This window comes from Megalops cyprinoides, chromosome 22 (assembly GCF_013368585.1).
Source record: "Megalops cyprinoides isolate fMegCyp1 chromosome 22, fMegCyp1.pri, whole genome shotgun sequence".
NCBI lineage: Eukaryota > Metazoa > Chordata > Actinopteri > Elopiformes > Megalopidae > Megalops > Megalops cyprinoides.
The window spans coordinates 4,815,152-4,836,113 of record NC_050604.1 but is presented as its reverse complement, the minus strand read 5'-3'; the positions used below and the strand labels follow the sequence as shown (position 1 = coordinate 4,836,113).

General features: G+C 41.7%; 1 protein-coding gene across 1 annotated transcript; it reads left to right on the top strand.

Annotated features, from left to right (window-relative positions):
- Nucleotides 1–6,580: 6,580 nt before the first annotated feature.
- On the top strand, nucleotides 6,581–19,880 carry gabrg1 (gamma-aminobutyric acid type A receptor subunit gamma1). Its single transcript, XM_036516487.1, has 9 exons — nucleotides 6,581–7,060; nucleotides 11,840–12,000; nucleotides 12,540–12,607; nucleotides 14,445–14,665; nucleotides 15,022–15,104; nucleotides 15,670–15,807; nucleotides 15,991–16,143; nucleotides 17,156–17,355; nucleotides 17,759–19,880. The coding sequence occupies exons 1-9, from the start codon at nucleotides 6,960–6,962 to the stop codon at nucleotides 18,032–18,034; spliced, it is 1,401 nt and encodes a 466-aa protein (XP_036372380.1). The 5' UTR covers nucleotides 6,581–6,959; the 3' UTR covers nucleotides 18,035–19,880.
- Nucleotides 19,881–20,962: the final 1,082 nt, after the last annotated feature.

Sequence of the window (20,962 nt, the reverse complement as noted above, 5' to 3'; positions counted from 1 at the left end):
TAAGGTACTGCAGCATATTATTATAGTAATGCATGATGTAATATGCAATGTCTTCTGAGAATGGTATCTATAACATACTGCAACAGGGAAACTAGTCTACCTCCAGTCTTATAAGCTATAGGTTTTTTTTTTTTCATTTTTTGGGGATGCCCTGATCTGGAGTGAGTTACAGCTGGATGTTAATGGAGGTAATGCAGGTTCAATGCCTCAAGCTCCAAGGTCCATCACTTATGTGCCACCCATATAAGTCTCTGATTAAAAGACCAGTTAAAGTTCACTAAGAACAACAGTATGTCACTTTATTGGCATCATGGGAGTCACTATCCATCGATTAGAGTGGAGTCTTGAACTATTACATTACTAAAAATCATGTGGCTATTTTTTCATCCCTACTGCTTAAAAATATGGGGAGACTAATGGAAATGATAGTATATCATTGAGCCATTTCATCACTCTGCTCTCATTGGAAACCAATGCCGTGTGAGGTGTGAACACAGTATTAGTATTTCCATTGGTTTATGAATACAGTGACATTATTATGAATAGCCTGTCTTTTCACGATCACATGGGTATGAACACAGATGTATTATTTACATAGGTTTATGAATACCCACCCTTCTTTTTCACATATTTATGAATACTGAGTTTTATCATGTTCATATGTTGCATAATTTTTAGCCATTTCTGAATTCACAATGACACTACTTTTTTATGAGTAGACATAACTATCATAATCACTTTCATATCTTTATGAATGCACAGTGGTAGTGTTTATTCGCGCAATTGGTATTTCTTTCATATGTTTCTGAATGCACTGTGTTATTGTTTTCTTAAATTTATGAATATATATTGGAATTATTTCCTTCTCAATCAAAGAACAGCATTTACATAAAGCAATATTCTGTCTGACTTTTAAACTGTTCAATCACTCCTGGGAGTCACCAGACTCTTAACAGCTAGGTCTGCCTGCTGATAATGAAACTTAATGAGTGAATAAACAGGGTGTGTTGGTGGGAATTGAGCAGACCCGTATTACAAATAGATTTCAATGGATTTCAATTTCACACTCCTTAATGAATGGGTATTTGTGGGGTCCATGTATTGTCTTTATCGCAGCTATGGATTGTTGTTGTTGTTTCAATTACATGAATTTATATGTCTCTTTAAGAATCAAGCTTTGGAGCCACATCCATGACACCCAAATGAATTAAGATACCTTACTTGTTTGTGCTGTTTATGTGGCATTACAACATGTTTGAAATGATAAATCTGAGCTTGTGGCCCAAATCTCACAGGAGTTCAAGTGCCATCGTGGAGCAATGCCCTTGTCTGCGAGTATGCCTCTATGGTTCATAGATCATGGTTCTAAACTATGGATTTATCTAATGGAACAAATACCTTTACCACAGCTTGGGCAGATCACAGACAGTAGTTATGTGCCTGTAGTCGTCTGTAGTCCTACCCTGTAGTGGTCTGTAATGCTACCCTGGTGCAGCTAGTAATCTTACCCTGTAGTGGTTTGTAATCCAACCCTGTACTAATCTGTAATCCTACCCTGGGGTGGTCTGTAATGTTACCATGGGAATGTTGGTAATGCTACCCTGGAGCGGTCAGTAGTCTTATCCTGTAGTGATCTGTAATGCTACCCTGGAGTGATCAGTAATTCTACCCTGTAGCAATCTGTAATCCAACCCTGGGGTGGTCTGTAAAATTACCAAACATCAGTTCACATAAAACAGTTCACAACCAAAAGCTAAAATATCTAAAGGATCTTGAATTGTCAGAACCCCCCCCCCCCCCCCCCCACCGCCTTTTTAGTATCAGATCCAAATAAAACACAACAGGAAGCATCTTGGCAATGTAAAAAAATACAATTTACTTGTGATTTAATAAATCTCATGCTTGTGTGACATTCAAATGTTTCATTTGTTTGTCTATATGACTTGTGCAACAAGACCTGTTTAGATTAAATTATAGCATGTTTAGTGTTGTATATGAAAATTACAGCATTTTCATTTTAGCTTTTTCATAATACATATTTGTAATGCATATGCCATGGCACTATGATGCAGTGTGCTAGCGTCAGCTGATTCCACAGATGCAGTTATTGCTGTGAAACACATGAGACGGCTTGAAACATCTTAAACATTCATTGAATGACATGGCAGCTGAATACATAGCAGGTAAGGTCTATCAGATACACAATGGCCCCCAGCAGCAATGCAGGGTTTGAAAAGAGGCACAGGCGAGGCCTCTGTTAAGAACAAAGAGTTGAAAGAAGAGTAACAGTGTGACACGCAAAGACTTTCGCCAGTCGAGCATGACGGAGGTGTTGATACAGTTGCCTAGCAACCGGGAACGCGCGATGAAGGCTCTGACATAAAAGGAGCTGAGAGCCTCAGAGCCTAGCAGTTCCTGCTCAAATAGAAATTCCATTATGCTCCTTTTTTTCATTAGAATGGTGATTATTTTGATGAAATTGCTGCCATGTAATTGAGTGCGAAATGCCATGTGGCGCATTGGGGGCCTTTTCATCCTGGATCTCCAGGCCCTCTGCCTGAGGGAGACTTTTCCAGCCCTGTGAAGTGACAATTAGTCATCTTCACCCACACCTGAGATGGCCCTCACTGCTGCTGGAGGTCCTTTGGGGGTATTTTTCACCCCTTTGCTTATAAACCTTTAGATCAATAGTAGCAGTCTGTGCACCGGGCAGCTCCCACAACTAAAAAGCCATTTATTTGATTGTGTAAAATGTCTCTGTTTAAGTGTGTTTCTGCAATCACAGTGTCAAAACACTGCAGAGAGCACACCTTCAAGAGGGAATGAAGAAGCCAGAAAGTGCAGAGCCATGGGCGAAAAGGAGGAAAATGATCCTGATGGCCCCGGGAGTGAGAGGCATAAAGAACCAAAAAAAAAGAAAAAAGAACAAATTGAGCTACTACATAAATCCAGAGACTAGCAATAATAGTAGCACTCCTGATAAGATAGCATTTTCGTCAGATTTATGAACAGATGACATCTGCTCTCAGCTTTGACTCTTCACTGAGAGAGACGGCCTCAGCACTACGGTTATGAAGAGGCAGTCAGCAGCAGACAGCGCTTTTAAAACGCCTCAGGCTATCCTCCAGGTCTGGGCTCCCAGAGCTGTAATGGGTGCGTTTAGAGGGAGACATCGCGCCCCTGCTGCTTGATGTACCCTTGCTGTGGCAGGACTCCGTGTCTGAGCTCACTCAGCAGCTTGCAGAGTGAGGACTGCTTGTCTTGACAAGAGGTCAGGGGAGAGCATGGCCGAAAAAAAAAAACAAAACGAATTTCTCCCCATTCGTTATCACATCTGCTCAACAATCACTCTGGTTAGGCCAATTGGTCCTGTCCGACTGGACCCTTTCAACAGCTAAATACGTGCACCTCAAGACAGTGTTCTGGGAAATATAGCAACCCTCATATTTATTCATACTCCTAACTGAATAAGAACAAGAAACATGCTATAAAAGCAGGAAAATTTAGCAGCTCCTGTTTTCTACTTAATGTAAAATTAAAGTGGACATGAAACAGCCCAATTTTGACAGTTTTTTACAGAATTAAGTGCGTTGATATTTATTTTGATATAACACGATTATACGTTAAATTATAATAAATTTATGTTTGGTACTAACCTATGCTTTCGCTCTGGCTCGCAGCCATATTGCCGTTGACTACGTCATGAAGTTGGTTAGTTGGAAAGTCAACCCAGGTAGATGGGTTGGTACGTAGAATTTTGAGAGCAAGAAAATCATTTTTAAATCAATAAAATCATTTTTAAATCAATAAAATCATTTTTAAATCAATAAAATCATTTCTAAATCAATATTTTGTGTCAAATTATTGATTTCTTTAGTAAGTAGCCGTGTAATAAGCGGGATAATGTACAGCGAGCCTCCACTTCGCATTGGGGTCCTGCATCACCCTGTCGGGGTTTATTTTGCAATAAAGACCCGCTCGCTGTACATTATCCCTTACATATTATCAAGTCATTATCTTGTGAACTAGATGGCTGTGCTTTGACGGGAAAAGGCGTAACATAACCCTGGTTGTACCTCTCTCTGCTCTGCCAGATGGGTGTGCCGTTAGGCCCTTTCCTCACGGTGCACAGCTACTTCTTTGCTATTAGACTGGGTTGGACGGTCTGTAAACCCAAGGAAACCCAAGGAAAAGTCAAACACAGAGGGAGCCTGACTCAAAAACCTTCTCATCCACATAGTCCTCATTTACAAGGTGCTCGCTACAAACCCTAGCATCACGGCTAACTGGAGGATTCTTTTGTTTCAGTGCACTTAGCGAACGATAAAGAACCGCTTGCCGCTTAAGAGGCAAAGTATGAAAGTGGACAATCAATAAAATTCATTCCTGCATCCAGGGGCAATGCAAAAGTGACCCCCTTGCATTGCTTTTTAGTTTAGCTTTTCTTATTTTCCACTGAGTCATTGATTGTCAGTGCTGTCACTAGTTAGCTAATGTGAACTAATGCAGGATTTCCAAGACAACCAACCTCATGACGTCACATTCTACGCTAAGACAAGATGGTGCTACACTTGTTTCAAAAATGTCGCTTAGATTACTTATTATTTTTAATCCAGTTTCACTGACAGTGTTAAACCTATAAGGATTTTTAGAATGGGAATCCATCTTGTAAATTATGCTAACTACATCTAATGTTTCATGTCCACTTTAATAGATTTGGACATTTCACATCTGCATATTTTCTCTTTTATGTTTTTTTGCTCCTATTTAGTCAGGAGTATTGATAAATATGGAGGGCACTGCCCCTTAATACAATCACTGTGCAAGTTTAGCTGACTTATTTGTATACATGGGTTTAGTAACCTCTGGCTGTTTTGTGGCATAACAATAAAGTAACAACCCCTAGGAGTAAATTGATATGCAAAGAATGCTCCAGACTATCTTGCTGTTGTCTGCGAGTTGTGAAATCTATTTCAGAACTGTTTAATGAATCACTTCTAACAACATTCAAACAGTTGACACTGCTCCTTTGACCTTCATGTTTGTATTCCATTACCTTAATGAAAACACTCACCTGGACGTTTGCATGGCACTGCAGCATTAGAGTTTCAGTAAAACCTCTATTCATATTTTTGCATTTTGTGAATTTGAATAATAAATTATTTTTTTATTCCTTCACAGCCAGGGACTACAAATTAGAACTATTCATTATCACAATTACCCAATCCACCAAGGCGATAGTGATTCCCAGCCTTGAATGGCAGGTGATCTGAGATTCCTGAGGAAGCCAGGCCATGTTCCAGCTCATACCAGCCATGGCACACAAGGGTAAGAGAAGGCAGTCCAATGCACCTGTGTGTCTATATGTACATAGCTTTGGACAGACAATGGACAAGGACCTTACACAGTAAACAATAATACTCCCAGCAGGTCTCAGAATCAGGGGTCTAATAGGTGCCAGTACACCTCAGTTTAGGTCAGCTCCTGATCTGATCTCTCGCCCCATCAGACAAATCTACCTCAGCGTGGAATCGGCCAATGCATTTCAGTTAATCATTTGGTCACAGGATCCATAACTGCAACAATTTAGCCTTGCCTAGCAATTCCCTCCATGTGAAATGTGAGAAGGTGGAAATTTTCTGTGCTTCTTCTCATAGGGTGGTCTTGGTCTCCATCAGTCAGAAGTAAAGATTTTCGGTCTAAATCCTGAGAATCCTTTGCCTTGTTGTTTTGGACTGATGTATCAAAAGGACCACTTAATGATTAACATTAGTGCTGAATTTCAGCCATAACTTCAACTGACACACAGCACTTTCATTTTTACCACAATCTGCCTTGTCCAAAAGCAAATGCAAATGCAAATGCAAAATGTTATATGAATGAGTATATTTCTTGTGCTGACAGATAAAAGTCCAGTGTGAAAATGGCAGATGTCTTTTTTTCTTATGTTTAAAAGAAGAATCTGCTTCGAACTACTGCTGACAGACTGCACCAGTTTGGAATGCAAATGGAAGAGATCGCCATGGTAACATCTCATTGCCACTGTTCACATTATTTCCTCCAGAACACATCTCAATATGTCTCTGCATACCAACTATCCCCTATACACCTTCACTTAATCTGCTAATATTGACCTGACTAATGCTGGGATCTGTTCAGTTTTTGACACACATTTTCACACCACTTGGGTAATGATATTAACCATGAAGTGGAAATTCCTTTTATTGAATGGGTTTCTTTGTTTTAACATAAAATAAAATACGTTTTAATACATTTTGTGAGTGGGATATTCTACATGACTCAGTACTGAAAATGAACATGGTATTCATACAGCTACAGGTTCAAATAATGCTATAATAATAATAATAATAATAATAATAATAATAATATGTCGTGTGTTCGTCTCCTAGTCAACAGATAATGATGAAAACAATGATACCAATGTTAACTATTGCTTATCGTAATAACAATAATAGTAATAACAAAATAGCTGTAGTATTAGTAATCCTCCCCCTCATCACCACATGCGTATGAATTGATGGGCACTTCTCTCTTTATCAAGAAGAACGCAAGCCAGTAACTTTATCAGTTACAGTCGGAACGTGCCGTCCCGTCGTGAATGCGAGTGATGCGCGAGGATTATCAAGAACCTATGGTGCAGCACGGCGCTGATGCTCACGCGCTGAAGCTCGTTATACGGGGATACAGCAAGCCGCCTCTGTCAAATCATATAGGAAGCCTGTCTCTTTCACCCCACCTTTCTGGAGCACGATACTATAAAAAATAATGTATGCAACACTCAAATACACCGATTGGTAGAACCAACCGTCAATCCACAGAACCGGAGCTTGCCCGCTCCCTGCTGAATTTCACTAAAACAGTTCTGAAGAAGTAGAAAGGAAATATTTGTGTTTTTTTTTTTCTTTTCCAGACCTGCAATTCCGATAATCACACAGAACATGAACTGTGGGGATTTCGCGCTTGCTTCGGAGGTTTGGCTGCATCGCGTCGGAGGAAAAGTGCTGCTTGTTTGGCTGTTTCTGGCTTGCCTGCGAGTCTGGTAAGTTTGCGATGGAGAAAAAAGAGAAAAGCGGAATGTGGATACGACAATGGGCGCTGTTCGTGGTGCAGGTTAAGTACGGATGCGTTGTCGGACAGCACAGAGGGACGATTTTAAGTAAATATTTATTATTCATGTGCATCTTTAAACGAACGCAGACCCTCTGGATGGGTAGGACGATTCCTGGTTAACCCTATGTTTTACAGCACATCTCTTCTATAATAATAATAATAATAATAATAATAATAATAATAATAATAATAATAATAATAATAATAATAATAATGGCATCACCCATCGTAACATAAAAAGACTCTAACGTCTGTGAAACGATTGTGAAATCCTTACTGACACTTGCGCCTGTCATAGCTTACATCAAGCAATTAAGTAAATTGACTGTTCGAAACAAATCTTGGCTTCTGTCGCCTTTATGATCATGATCGAAACCTACTGTTCACGTTTTGAGAAACTGGTTGCCCGTATGTTTGTGTGTCTGTGTGTGCTTGCTTCATTGCGGATATAATCTGTTTCAGTCGGTTTCTGTGTTACCGGGCAATGTCACTTCAAGAAGAGAGACAACCTTGGGATGCCAAAGCTACCCTGTTCTTTAAGATGAACGTACAGCGCGATTAGAATACGAATTATGCGGTCGAGTCGAACATCGCGTTCGCATTTGTGAACTCCTGTACATAATTTGCATCCGTTATTTACATATACTTAAAAGAGTGTCTGTTATCTATATAGTGCACATGATAATGTAGGTTTTGAGGAGTCGTAATTATTGATATGGTGTCTGTGTGTCGGGAGTATTCAGCACGCGTGAAACATTTCAGCATGCTCCGGCTGTGTACGAGTTATCCTTGGTTGCTTTAGAAATGCGGCAAAGGGGGTTAGAGTCTGGATGTGTCTCCATGGCAATGTCCAGCTGCCGACCACCCCCAGCCCCCCCCCCCCCTTAAAAAAATAAGTCAAATGATTTATGGCTGTGGGTGAGACGTTTAATTTATTTAATTTGCTACTGTAAACTGTCACGTCCCCGCGCCAGCGACTCAGACTTTATTCAGTAATCCTTTACTGTGCCATAAATTCGGGTAAAAAAGCAGAAATACCTAGTGATCTCAAACAGTATGAACAGATGCCTGAGTTGATTTTTTAAATACCACCCTGAACGAATTTAATGAAAGATCACAGTAATGTCTCGCAAAATGAAAACATTAGGCTACCTCCTCCTGGTCATGAGTGTATTAAAAACGGCTGTATTTTGCCAGTCATAACTGGGCAATAAGTGCCTGAGATCTCGTTGCATGTAACTAGTTTGATAACAATTACATCGGAAGTAGTTGGCAAGGCTACAGGCAATGAAGTGACCTTTGACCCTGAGGATATATGTGGCTATTAATGTTGTCCCTTTGTCACATGCTGAGCCTGACATGCAAAAATTTCCCCCCTTCCAGTTTATAGCTAATATTTAATCATGTATGTTATGCTGTTAATAGTAATGTTTAACTCTGATCTCTACATCACATAAGCTTAAGGAGCCACTCTTATCCAGAGTGACTTACATACCTTACAGTTTTTACATGTTGTCCATCTTTACAGCTGGATATTTATTGAGAAAATCTGAGATGAATGTGTTGCAGGGTGCAACAGCATTGCCCTAACCAGGAGTAAAACCAGCAACGTTTGGGTTCCAAGCCCTGCTCCTTAATCACCACACTGCACTGCTCTCCTGTGCTGCTGATCTCTACAGTGGGTTCAACAAGGCTCTCCACAGTCAAACCCCGCTCAACCAAGGAACCAGGGAGCAACTTGGGAGTGCTCATTGGGAAGTGTTCACATTTCAGTCAGGGCCTAAGAGAGTCATGCATCCAATCATGGTGGCTGGGTTATGGGTCAAAAGTTCTTCATAAACACAATAGCTTCCACACACTCAAGGTCCCCTTGTTCATGCATGAGGAACTGCTATCCAGGGAACTAGTCTGAAAGGGCGGTTTAAAGGTGAGCTTCAGGAGTGTTTTGTCCTTTGGGCATTGTGTATGTCATTTTTGTACACCACTTCCTGTGATGGTTTAACCAGGCCTCTTGGATTCAGCCAAGCTACCACAGCTGTTTTGTCACAACATCCATTTTTGATGTTGTTTTGGGAGAGCGCTGTTTGCTTGTTCGTTGATGTGCTCTAATCCTGAGTTAAAGTACCAAACTCCAGCCCTTACTCTGGACCTGGTTAAGGTGTCTAATGCTGCATTCAAACTGTAGGGTTCAATTCCAAAATGTTGGTCTTAACCAATTTTTTGTCTGACTGTTCATTTTTGAAAGTGGACCATATCCAATATCAGGACCTCTGTCCTAAAATGACAGTATATCTGTCAATATCTGTCTCGCATGTGCATATAAACAACAAAAGATGTAATGTCTGTCAAGTCAGGCAGAATTGTAATGATGAGGTTATCCTGTCACATGCAGAGTAACATAATATGGCATGTGCAGAGTTACAGGCAATCTGTGCGTTCTTAACCACATACACATACACATGTCACATGGTACTTGTGCTGTGCACATTAGTGTGTACATTACTGAATACAATGGAGGCAGGAGAAAGGCAATGTAAAATCCTGTATATCTCCAGAATATGCTCAATAGTCTAGAAGACACAGTAGTTTTCAGTTTGACAATTTATAAGGCTATGCCCTTAATCAAGGTAAAAGTTACCTTGATCTTTGAGGACAGTCTGTAGAGATGACAGGTTTTCACAGTTGGTGACAAGTTCTGTTGAGTCACTGGATTACGAGACTCAAATGTGCAGATGCTGAAAATTTAAAATTGTTTTACAGCAGTCTGAGAACACATCGCGATGGCCCCTCACTGCCAATGGCAGGTTAGTGTCACCCCTTCAGTCAATGGGGCAGGGCTGCACCCCCCCCCCCTCCCCTCAGCACAAACTCATGTCCGCAACATGGCATAGTGAATTTATGCACGTGTAGGGCAATGCATGGGCCAATTGTCTGTATTCCGGTCCAGAAAGGGCACCACCCTGCATGGCCGATGGAGGATGCGATTGTTCAGTCTCTCCACCCTCTGGGCCAGGCACAGAGCGTTCTTCGTGAGACCCTTAGGACATTTCCCTACGGATGCTCTGAGCTGTCCCTTGGAGTGATGTCAGAGCAAGACCTCACATTCCATCCATCCCTACGGTCTCTCAGCCTGGTCATGTGACTGCACACTGGTGGTTGACCCCTGTGAATTCAACGGATGTCTTCAGGGTGTTTTTAGGGAGTTCTTTAGGGTGTTTGGAGTGGTTCTTTCACATGGTGCCTGAGTGGCACATCTGTTCCCTCTGCCTCCACCACAGGGTCACTCATTCTGTGGGGTGATTGTCCCCTGGCAGCTGGTCCCATGGCAGTTCCCAGCATGCCACTGCCCTCCAGAATGTACCCAAGGCTTCTTTAAGGACCACCACGATGTATGACATTTGTGGCACTGGTTTTACTAGCTAGATGTCAAGATTCCTGACCTCAAGGTCATGTGTTATTATAATGTGTCACAGTCTCTGTACCACAGGAAGATCTCGTAATAATGCCACATCTATAATGTATGTATTAAAAGTGGGTGATATGTTTAAATCTGTTTTACTAGTGTAATTTTATGCAATGTCTGCTTTAAATGATAGTGTAGTACAGTATTCTACCAATCTAGTAGGACAGTAAGACATGAATATGTCATGTGGGTCTCTGTGGGGATGGTCATACATAAATGTGCCGAGCGTTTCACTGTGGGGACGGTCATACATAAACGTGTCCTGCGCTTCACCATTGGGAGGGTCAGGCATAAACGTGCCATTTGTGTCATTTGTGGGGACACAGTGTTACAAACCACCGCCAAATCCAGGAGAATTCGCCGAACAAACTGGCAGGATCCCAAGCCTTGGTGGTCCTTGGCAGTATTTTACACGGCGTAATTAACAAGAAGCAACGCTGTTGCCACCCCCACACGAATCGGCCGCCCTCCCGGGTCTGTGGGCTCACAGTGTGTTAAGCTGAGCCTGCAGAAAGGGAGGCTAACGTCAGACGTTTAACCCCCGTCCTCTGCAGGATTCCTGCTCACGTGTCCCTGGCTGTAGCTTCTCCAAGCAAAGGCTGGCTCATCACAACTGTGTTCCAGCACATCTTTCATCCTGCAAAAAAAAAAAAATCTCATTACGCCTGCATCTTGGTCACGCTTCAGTTTAATGTCAGCATGATCGGTAGTGGTAAGAAACAGGGCTCACATCCCAAAGGTTGGCAGGTCGATTCAGAGGTCGGCTGCTGCTGTCATACCTTTGAGGACCCTTGTCCTGTGTAAGGTGTAGTTCAGGCAGAGCATGTTCAGCAAAGTGCAAATGGAAATGCTAATGCTAATGTGCATGGCAGCAGTGTGGTGTAGCGGTAAGGAGCAGAACTCCTGACCTAAAGGTTGCTGGTTCAATTGTCTGCTGTGGCACTGCTGTTGTTACCCTTAGGCAAGTTACTTAGCCCACATTACCTCTGAAAATGTCGAGCAGTATAAATGAATAGCATGTAGGAATGGTAACCTATGTGAGTTGCTCTGGATAAAAGCATCTGCTAAGCAACGAAATGTAATGTAATGTAACTGGAACCCATGTCGCCTACTTCCCAAATACTCCTCCAGAGCACTGCCAAAACAGCATGCAGACCGATTACTGCTGACTCCACTGGGGTCAGGCTGACTCGATTGTTCCAACAGGCGCTTCCGCTGAAAGCCTCTCTTCTTTTCTCCTTGAAGCATGGCGTTTGGCCCAAACAAATTGGAAGAGGAAGATTATGAAGATGTGCCCATAAATAAAACGTGGGTTTTGTCACCCAAGGTCTACGAGAGCGATGTCACCTTGATCCTAAATAAATTACTGCAGGGTTACGACAACAAGCTGCGACCCGACATCGGAGGCAAGTAGATTCAGCTTCTTTTCATGCATGAATTTATCGCTATTAATGGATGTCTTAAAGAAATGTCAAACAGCAGGTTTATACATTTAAAGTACATGGAGAATTTGTAGCAGAATAGCCAGATTTCAGTCTTCATTTTTGTGTGTTATGTCACGCCCTAGGCCCACACTTAAGGGTCTACAGCATGCTGTGGGTCTGTTTCAGTTTGAAGCATGGAGCTCTCCGAGATTTGTCCAGTCCTGAGTTTCTCACAGAGATTGAACGCCGAGTCGCCAGACTGTAATAGAGCCAAATCATTATTGATCGACCGGCAGCGGAGCCGTGCGAGGACTCAAGTTCATTAGCTCCTTACATACAGTACAGGGTGTGGGGAAAATGAACGGCGGCAAAGAGAGCCGCCTCCATCACGCGACCGTTCTCTTTAAGGTTTGGGTTAAAGCAGTTTTAGATGCGAGGCCTGGGTAGATAACTCTGTGGGAGGGGGGCGGAGTTGGAATTGTCAGGACGGCATTCTGACTGTGCTGTGAAATCCCTTGCAGTGAGGCCGACCGTGATCGAGACCGCTGTGTATGTCAACAGCATCGGACCAGTTGACCCCATTAACATGGTGAGTACATCGCCTCTTTAGCCCTTTTTTTTGGGTTATGGTTAATGCATGCAAACAGATGGCGGGATCCAACTTGAGAGAGGGAGCCAATTTTACTACGTGTACACAACCCTCAAGACACAGGGGGTCCCATCTGGAAGCGCTACAAAAGAACACCAGAACAAAACAAAACAAATGAAATCTGTGATGAGATTACTCCTTTTGGGGGGGTGTTCTTAGTTGTCAGCTTGTAGCTCCAGAGGAGATGGCATTTGGCCATGTTAAACCAATGGATCACACCTTCTGGTGAGAAATCCAGTTAGATGACAAGGGTGCCCATGTCCCCAAAGAGCATCATCATCAGCCCAGCATCCAGATCACTCTGGTGCAGTCGACTTGCTAAGTAATTTGTAAATATTTGTGCTATGCTGTGGGAATGGATCTCAGGCCGTTGATGATTCATGAGTGAGTGCACCTTCTTTTTCCACTGGAAGATGCCTTGATTTGCAAATTGAACATGATTTCACACTGACATTGATGGCATGTTACCTTCATGAAATATCAAGTATCTTTCAAGAAGCTTTTATTTTGTGAGCTCCTTTGTGGCATAATAATAGATAATAGTATGAATAAGTAATAATAATGTGAATTTTACTTAAAAAAAATAATAATAATCATAATCATCATCATCTTCTCATATGTGCATTATTATTACTGCAACACTTCATACTAATAGTAATTGTTATCACCACTTCAAATACAATTTTTTAAATTTATTATTATTATTATTATTATTATTATTATTATTATTATTATTATTGTAAGGGTGTGCATGTACTACCATTAGCTCGGTCTGCAAAAAATCATTGCACTGTATTGTCTTATTTCACTCAAGCTTACATACAGTGGTTGTTTGAGGAACCAGTGGACTGCACCAGTGACAGCAGACATCCATATCAGCTGAGGCAGGGAGGACCGTGGTGCAGAAACATGCTGACAGTCAAACGGTCAGATTTGATAGTTCAGCTGCAGTGGAGTGAGACGGAGTAAAGTGCGTTTCATTGAGACATGCAGTCATGGTCTTCAGCGCTCTGATTGGCTGTCAGAGCGTGGGGCGCTTGAGCGCTTTCCACACGTGCCTGTACATGGCTGCTGAAAGCAGACTGATTGGTCTGGTTTACTCACTGATATTAATAAACCTGTCACTCAAAGTAAACCAGCTGCCCCCTCACATTTAAATACAGCCTATGGTGTTTACACATCATGCGTTTTAATAAGATAGATTAACATCATTCGGGCTTGGATTCATCAGCTTGGAGACTGCAGAAGAGCTCTAGAATTTTATTTATATCTTCAAGCTGTAGAACAAAAGACAGAAAAAAATAGATTTAAAATATATTTAGGGAGCAAAAATGTATCGATATAAATGTTTGGTTAGAATTTTTATATTATACTATCTCAATTGGCATGAAAATGCATGTATCAATACAAATGATACTATCTATTCAAATGTACAATGTGCCACTGTTTGTATTCATGTATTTATTAAGTTAGTTTTAACTCAATGACACAGAAGTGGATCATTCTGGTTTGACTTTGTCATCTACAATAATGCATATCTAGCTTATTGTTGATAAAAGTTTTGCCTAATTATTCTCTGTTAATTATACAGTTATTTATGACATTATGGCTTTCACTGCATTCTGGTGCTCAATTCTGTGAATTTGTATGGAAGCATATCAAGTCCTGCTCGATTGATAGTGACCATCCCATATAGCATGTTGAAGGCTGTATTTTTAAGCAAAAAATTTCACACCTCCAGGGTTAATGCATTTATTCAAGTAAACTCTTATTCCAGGAGTACACCATCGACATATTCTTCGCCCAGACATGGTACGACAGCAGATTGAAGTTCAACAGCTCCATGAAGCTCCTGATGCTCAACAGCAATATGGTGGGGAAGATCTGGATCCCGGACACCTTCTTCCGCAACTCCAGGAAGTCCGACGCCCACTGGATCACCACGCCCAATCGGCTGCTGAGGCTGTGGAGCAACGGCCGAGTGATGTACACGCTGAGGTGGGGGTCGCTCCTTAAGCCACCTGGCGATTCTACTGGCTTTGTTTTAGTACCTGTTGTCTGTGCAGCTGTAACTCGTACATCTTGTACCTTGTCTTGTAGCCCTCTTCTTTTCTTTCGTAAAGGCAGTCACATTTATTTATTTATTCACTTGAAAATGAAATTGTTTTTTCTGATTTGTTTAAAACATGGGAAAGAAAACAAAAACAGTGACAAAACAACCCTTGTATAGCTCTTCACATCTTTGTGTTGAATTGCAATCAGTTCAAAGCCAAATCAACGTCTCAGAATTCTGCAAATACACATGTGCGACTTAACATTTTTTTTTTTCTTTTTATAATTCTTGTTTTCGTCAGGTTGACAATTAATGCGGAATGCTACCTTAAGCTGCATAACTTTCCTATGGATGAGCACTCGTGTCCGCTGGAGTTTTCGAGCTGTAGGTGTTAAATTCTCGCCCGCACCCCTCTGACACCTCCACCTCAAGGTTCAGTAGAAACCTAGAGAGCTACAAAAGGAGCGATTCCCATCTGCTTTGGGGGCGTGTCTCCAGGCACAACATATCTGTCATCCAATGAGCCTGCAGAGATGGGGTGGGTGGGAGGGTGGAGGGGGGGTGGGGACACATTTGTCGCAAAAGATTCCGTTGATGTCAGAAAACCATGAATTATACATTTCTACATGATTCATGCCCTTTGTGTGTGTGTCATGCTCCACCGGTCTCGTACGTTGCAGTCCGCATTTCGTGTCTGTTCCCCGTGCGTCTCCATGTCATCGGCCCCGGCCGAGTGTCCGGAACCAGCGCGCCAGGGCGTCTTCACGCTTAGGGAATGGATGCATCTCCTCTTCCATTGTTGCTTTGTGTTGCTTTCCGTGATTTGCTGTCATGAGCTGTTTGAATGCAGACCGTGTCCATGTGGTGAAATGCTGACCACCGTGTGCCGCGGAACAGCTGGGCATGGGTCTTTAACGTTCATGTCGTCTGACTCTTCCCCCCCCCCCAGACGGCTACCCTAAAAATGAAATCCTCTACCGCTGGCAGCGGCGGTCCGTGGAGGTGGCGGACCAGCGGTACTGGAGGCTGTACCAGTTCGCTTTTGTCGGGCTACGGAACACGTCGGACGTGGCGCACACCCAGTCAGGTAACCATAATCCAGCCTCAATTGCCACTGAGATCTCAGTGGCCCCAATGGGGCTCAATTTTAAACAGTGGCCAGCATAGCTTCCGTGTTTGTGAAACACAACTACATGATATTGGAGCTTCCCATAGTGATTATTTGGCCATCAGCATTTTAAGCAGTGTCTTGTTTTGGTTTGCGTCACAGGCGAGTATGTCATCATGACCATATTTTTTGACCTGAGCCGGCGAATGGGCTACTTCACCATCCAGACCTACATTCCATGCAGCATGATAGTGGTCCTCTCCTGGGTCTCCTTTTGGATCAACAAAGACGCCGTGCCGGCAAGGACATCCTTAGGTACTGTCAAGCCTTTTGAAGCACTTCTTCACTCTGCTGAGAAACAGCTTCTAACCGAAATGTAGGGCCCCTATTGTTTCATTGAATCGCTGAGTTGACATTAGGAAAGGGAACGTTTCCGTTCTGGAATGGAATTGGAGTTTTCAAAATGGAATGGGGCGGTGGAAAATGGAACGGAAAATGCACTCTGCTTTCATTTTCTGATTGGCTGATCAGACATAGCTTGATCACATTGAAAATAAGTGGCTGAACTATCATAAGAGTCCAGCTCTGTCTTCAGAAAGCTCACTAAGTTTCCCACCAGAAGGCAATTAAAAGTTCATTAACAACTTTATAATTAGAGTTTAATTGTTTAATTTCTGCATTTAACTCTGAAAGAGTGTCTCTGTGGAAGTGTTAAACAGTTGCTGTGTTCTTTATTAGACACAATTTGATGTTAATGGATGAAAGTGGTAATGACAACAGAGGAGCTGAAACTGAAAAAAGGCTAATGAAAGAGAAAAAAGGAAAATACTATTAAAAATGTAAACAAATACTATTCTTACCTTTGGGAATTTACAAAGGTCTCTCTCCTATTCACTTTTTCAACTGCAGTATAGATGACATAATGCTATTAATCACACAATGATACACTTAACATGGTTGTGTGTGGTCAAAGTGTTTGCTGTGGTCAGGATGTGTGGTGCTGCGGTCAAAGTGTTTGCTGTGGTCATGATGTGTGGTGCTGCGGTCAAAGTGTTTGCTGTGGTCAGGATGTGTGGTGCTGCGGTCAAAGTGTTTGCTGTGGTCATGATGTGTGGTGGTCAGTGTTTGCTGCGTCAGGATGTGTGGTGCTGCGGTCATAGTGTGTTCTGAGGTCAAGATTTGTGGTGCTGCGGTCAAAGTTTGTGCTGTGGTCGTGATGTGCGGTGCTGCGGTCAAAGTGTATGCTGCGGTCATGATGTGTGGTGCTGCTATCAGAGTGCATTCTGAGGCCAAACACCCACCTTTGACCATGGGATCTCGCACACAGGGATTACCACAGTTCTCACTATGACGACGCTCAGCACCATATCCAGGAAGTCCCTGCCAAAGGTGTCGTACGTGACAGCCATGGACCTGTTCGTCTCTGTCTGTTTCATCTTCACTTTCGCCGCGCTCATGGAGTACGGGACGCTACACTACTTCACCAGCAACCGTCAAGCAAAGAAAACAAAACCCAACAACGCACAGGTGAGCAGCTCCCGATACCGTCGTGTCTCTGCCCTGAAGCACAGGGGCTGAAATCAGCCTTCATTTTCTCACTCGCAGTCTCAGGGGCAAAATGGCCGATGGCTCATTTGCCAATACTGCTTTATGCTTCTAGGTGAAGGAACAAGGAGACAGGAGTTCATTATCATTCTGGCAAGAATCTAGCATCCTTGCCGTGAAGTGTCTTATGGATCATAAATGTAGTACAGTGTACGTCATAGTCATCTTTTATGGTGGAATAAGTGGCATCGGTGTGTGTGTGCCCGTATAAACATATGTGTGTTTCCATAGAGAGGTTTGTCGGTGTAGAGGAACTGTTATGCATGCTTTCCTTTCCTTCCCGGGTCTGTAATGTTTGTCCTCCTCCCTCCCTTTGCCCCGACAGAAGTCCGCCGTGGTGAACATCCGGCCGGGAACGTCACTGCTGCAGATGAACAACATCGCCCCCTACCACGAGGATGACGACTACGCCTACGAGTGCCTGGACGGGAAGGACTGCGCCAGCTTCTTCTGCTGCTTCGATGACTGCCGCTCGGGGGCGTGGCGCGAGAACCGCATGCACGTCCGCGTGTCCAAGATCGACTCATACTCCAGAATATTCTTCCCCACGGCGTTCGGCCTCTTCAACCTTGTCTACTGGGTGGGCTATCTGTACTTGTAAAAGCAAAACAAACAAAACAAACAAACAATGTAGCGTTTAAGAAAGACATATTTAAAAATATAGTTAATAAAGATATTTAATATTTAGTTTTGAAAATCGCTCGTATGTTCTCCCCCTCCACCGCTAATCTTAGGTAAATGGGGAGGAGGATTTGCGTTTGGGAGCCCAGCGTTCGCCGCTGTAGCTAGCAGGCAGTGAGTAGAATAGCTTTTTAGACTAATATATTCAAACACGTAGAAAACAAAACTGCATGTGTATTAGGAAGAGAGTATCTGCAGACTTTTTACATTTTTGTAAACGATACCATGCAGGATTGGGTATACAAATGTGTAACAGGCCAGACAGCAAAATTACTATTTTAGATAAAAGGTCAAGATTCTGCTCCAAGCTGAAACTGTGTTTTTGAACTACCTATAACATGTAGACTGTGGGTTACAAGATCCACAATTTGTCATTGATTGGAGTTTGGCCATGGTTTTAAGTTTAACAGTCTAGACCAGTGGTTCTCAGGCTGTGACTCAGGACACACTTCAGGGTCAGGAGAGAGATTGAAAAGGTTGACAGAGACATATGGAAAAACACAGCCCTTTCAAAGACATTTTCACTAACCAGACTAAATACTGCACTTAATTAGCTTACATGACAATATACTGACATGCATATTCAAAAATGTTTTTGTTCCATGTTTGTTCTATATCTTGTATACGGTATGGTGTTATATACGTATATCTTATATAGGGAATGTTTTCGTATGGGGTGATTCACAGAAAAGCTACTCACTTGTTAAGCCAGTCCTGAACCCAGAAAGTTTGGAAATATCTCTGTTAGACTGGCTAGATGAACATATATAGTCACTGCGTGGGTAAAATGCAATACTCGTAGGAGGATAACTTTGAGTAGAATATCTAGAATATGCAGAACATCTTTGAGTAGTGGCAGTCACCCACAGGAGGTCTATTCAATCAAGGTTATTGCACTTCTACTGAATCAATAATGGAGTTAATGCTTTGCTACATTTTGTCAACGTGGACAAGCTCCTTTCTTCATTTCTGAAGTGATCCCTGGAGAGATGGTAATAATTCCTTCGAAGTTGTTTTTTTTTTTCAGGAGTGAACAGTCCTGCGGCGGGATGAGATAACTCATGTGATAAGCTCAATTAATTAGACCCCTCACGCTTTGTTTTGGCCCGTAATTTCACACAAGTTGTAATTTCCATGGTGTCATTCTGTGTGGCCAACAGACATGCATTCCCAGTCAGACTTCAGAATTTACAACACATGCACAAACACAGACTCTCTCACACACACACTTTTAATATTTGGTATGCATATCTCAACACATTAAATTGCTGTTAATGCAATGGACTTCTGCTATTCTGCTATTATTCTTACTGAAATAGACTGATGTAAATGGGAAGTATGATTACCTACACATATCCATGACAAATCATTAAATACAACATGAAAGCAGCTACGCAATTGACAAAGAGTTTCATTTGCTTACAGGAAGAGAGTTTTTATATTCATTAATTCACAGATATGCTCTGAGAGTAATTGTGCTGTCAGGGGACCTATTAAAAAGCTATCAAGGCCCATATGGCTTTGAGGTAAAGAATGGAGAAATACATGCCACATTTCTAACCTATAACATTTTTGGGAAGGGAAAGGAAAAAATATTTTGCCTGCATATTAGCATATCATATTCTATATTTGCTGTTGTTGGGTCTGTAGTCTTGTGAGAGGTGAGAAAAAATGATAATGCACCTCTCTGATATGATACTGGTAGATAAAATGCTAGATCTGTTTAGTTTTCCAGCTATACTCTGTAGTCCGGACTTACATGCTGAGAGGGGTTTGTTGTTAAACTGTGACCATTATTGGTCTTGCAACAGAAAAGTTCACATAGAACATTACAGTGATGAATACCACAAACACTGTGTGTGATTCAGTAGTTATTTCTTGATCCTTTGGCTGTGAAACATTTGGTATGTAGAAATTGACGTTAAATATCCAAAAATGGTTGGGTGAGCATGCCCTAATTTTGCTCAAAATCATTTTTTCCTGTTATGAAAATATTTACTCATTGCGGGAAAAAAAATTAAACGTGTACAATTGTTGAAGAGAATCTGTTTGTTGTTGAGTACAGCAATAATTCGAATGAGTATAAATCTTTATTCACAACCATAAATTATGGAGGAATTAATTTTAATTTTCATTTTATTTTTGGTATGTGCTGGTACAATTTAGCACTGTGGAATATTTTTAAAAAATAAAGGGACAGCTAGATCCATGAGGCAATATAGAAAATAGAATTGGTACATGATTATTCAACTGAACTCTGTTATAATGATGTCGATTACTTGCAACAGAGAAAGAATGTTCGACTCTTCAAATTTTGAAACAAAGTTAATCAGTAGATCAATCAGACTGACGTGAAAGGAAGTCACTTTAAACCAAAGAGCAGGACACAGAGTCATTAAGGTTTCATACTGTATGCTGTACAGACAGGTTTTAGGACTCAAAAACACAGGTTATACTCAGTGGTTGCCTTAATGATCAGTCCCTGTCACTCCCACTTTGACAGGATTCAGAAGTACAAACATACCGTCCCAAGTGTTTTTATCATCTGTGAGGGAAGCAAGACAACTGTCAGCATTGTCCTTATGTTTTTGTATTATGGCTTAGAAATTTGGTAAACAGAACTTTGATACTGTCCCAAAATGTTTGTATTTTCTGTATTAATGACTGCTGTTCTGGATTATCAAGAAATAAGATTGAAAAAAAAAATAATAATAAATAAAGTAAGCTCAGATAACAGAATTTGATGAGGAACCCTCAGGCTTTTAAAAATAATTTAAATGCAGCACGCAAAGCAATGTATTCATATTTTAAAATACACAATAAAAATATGTATGTATAAATATATGTA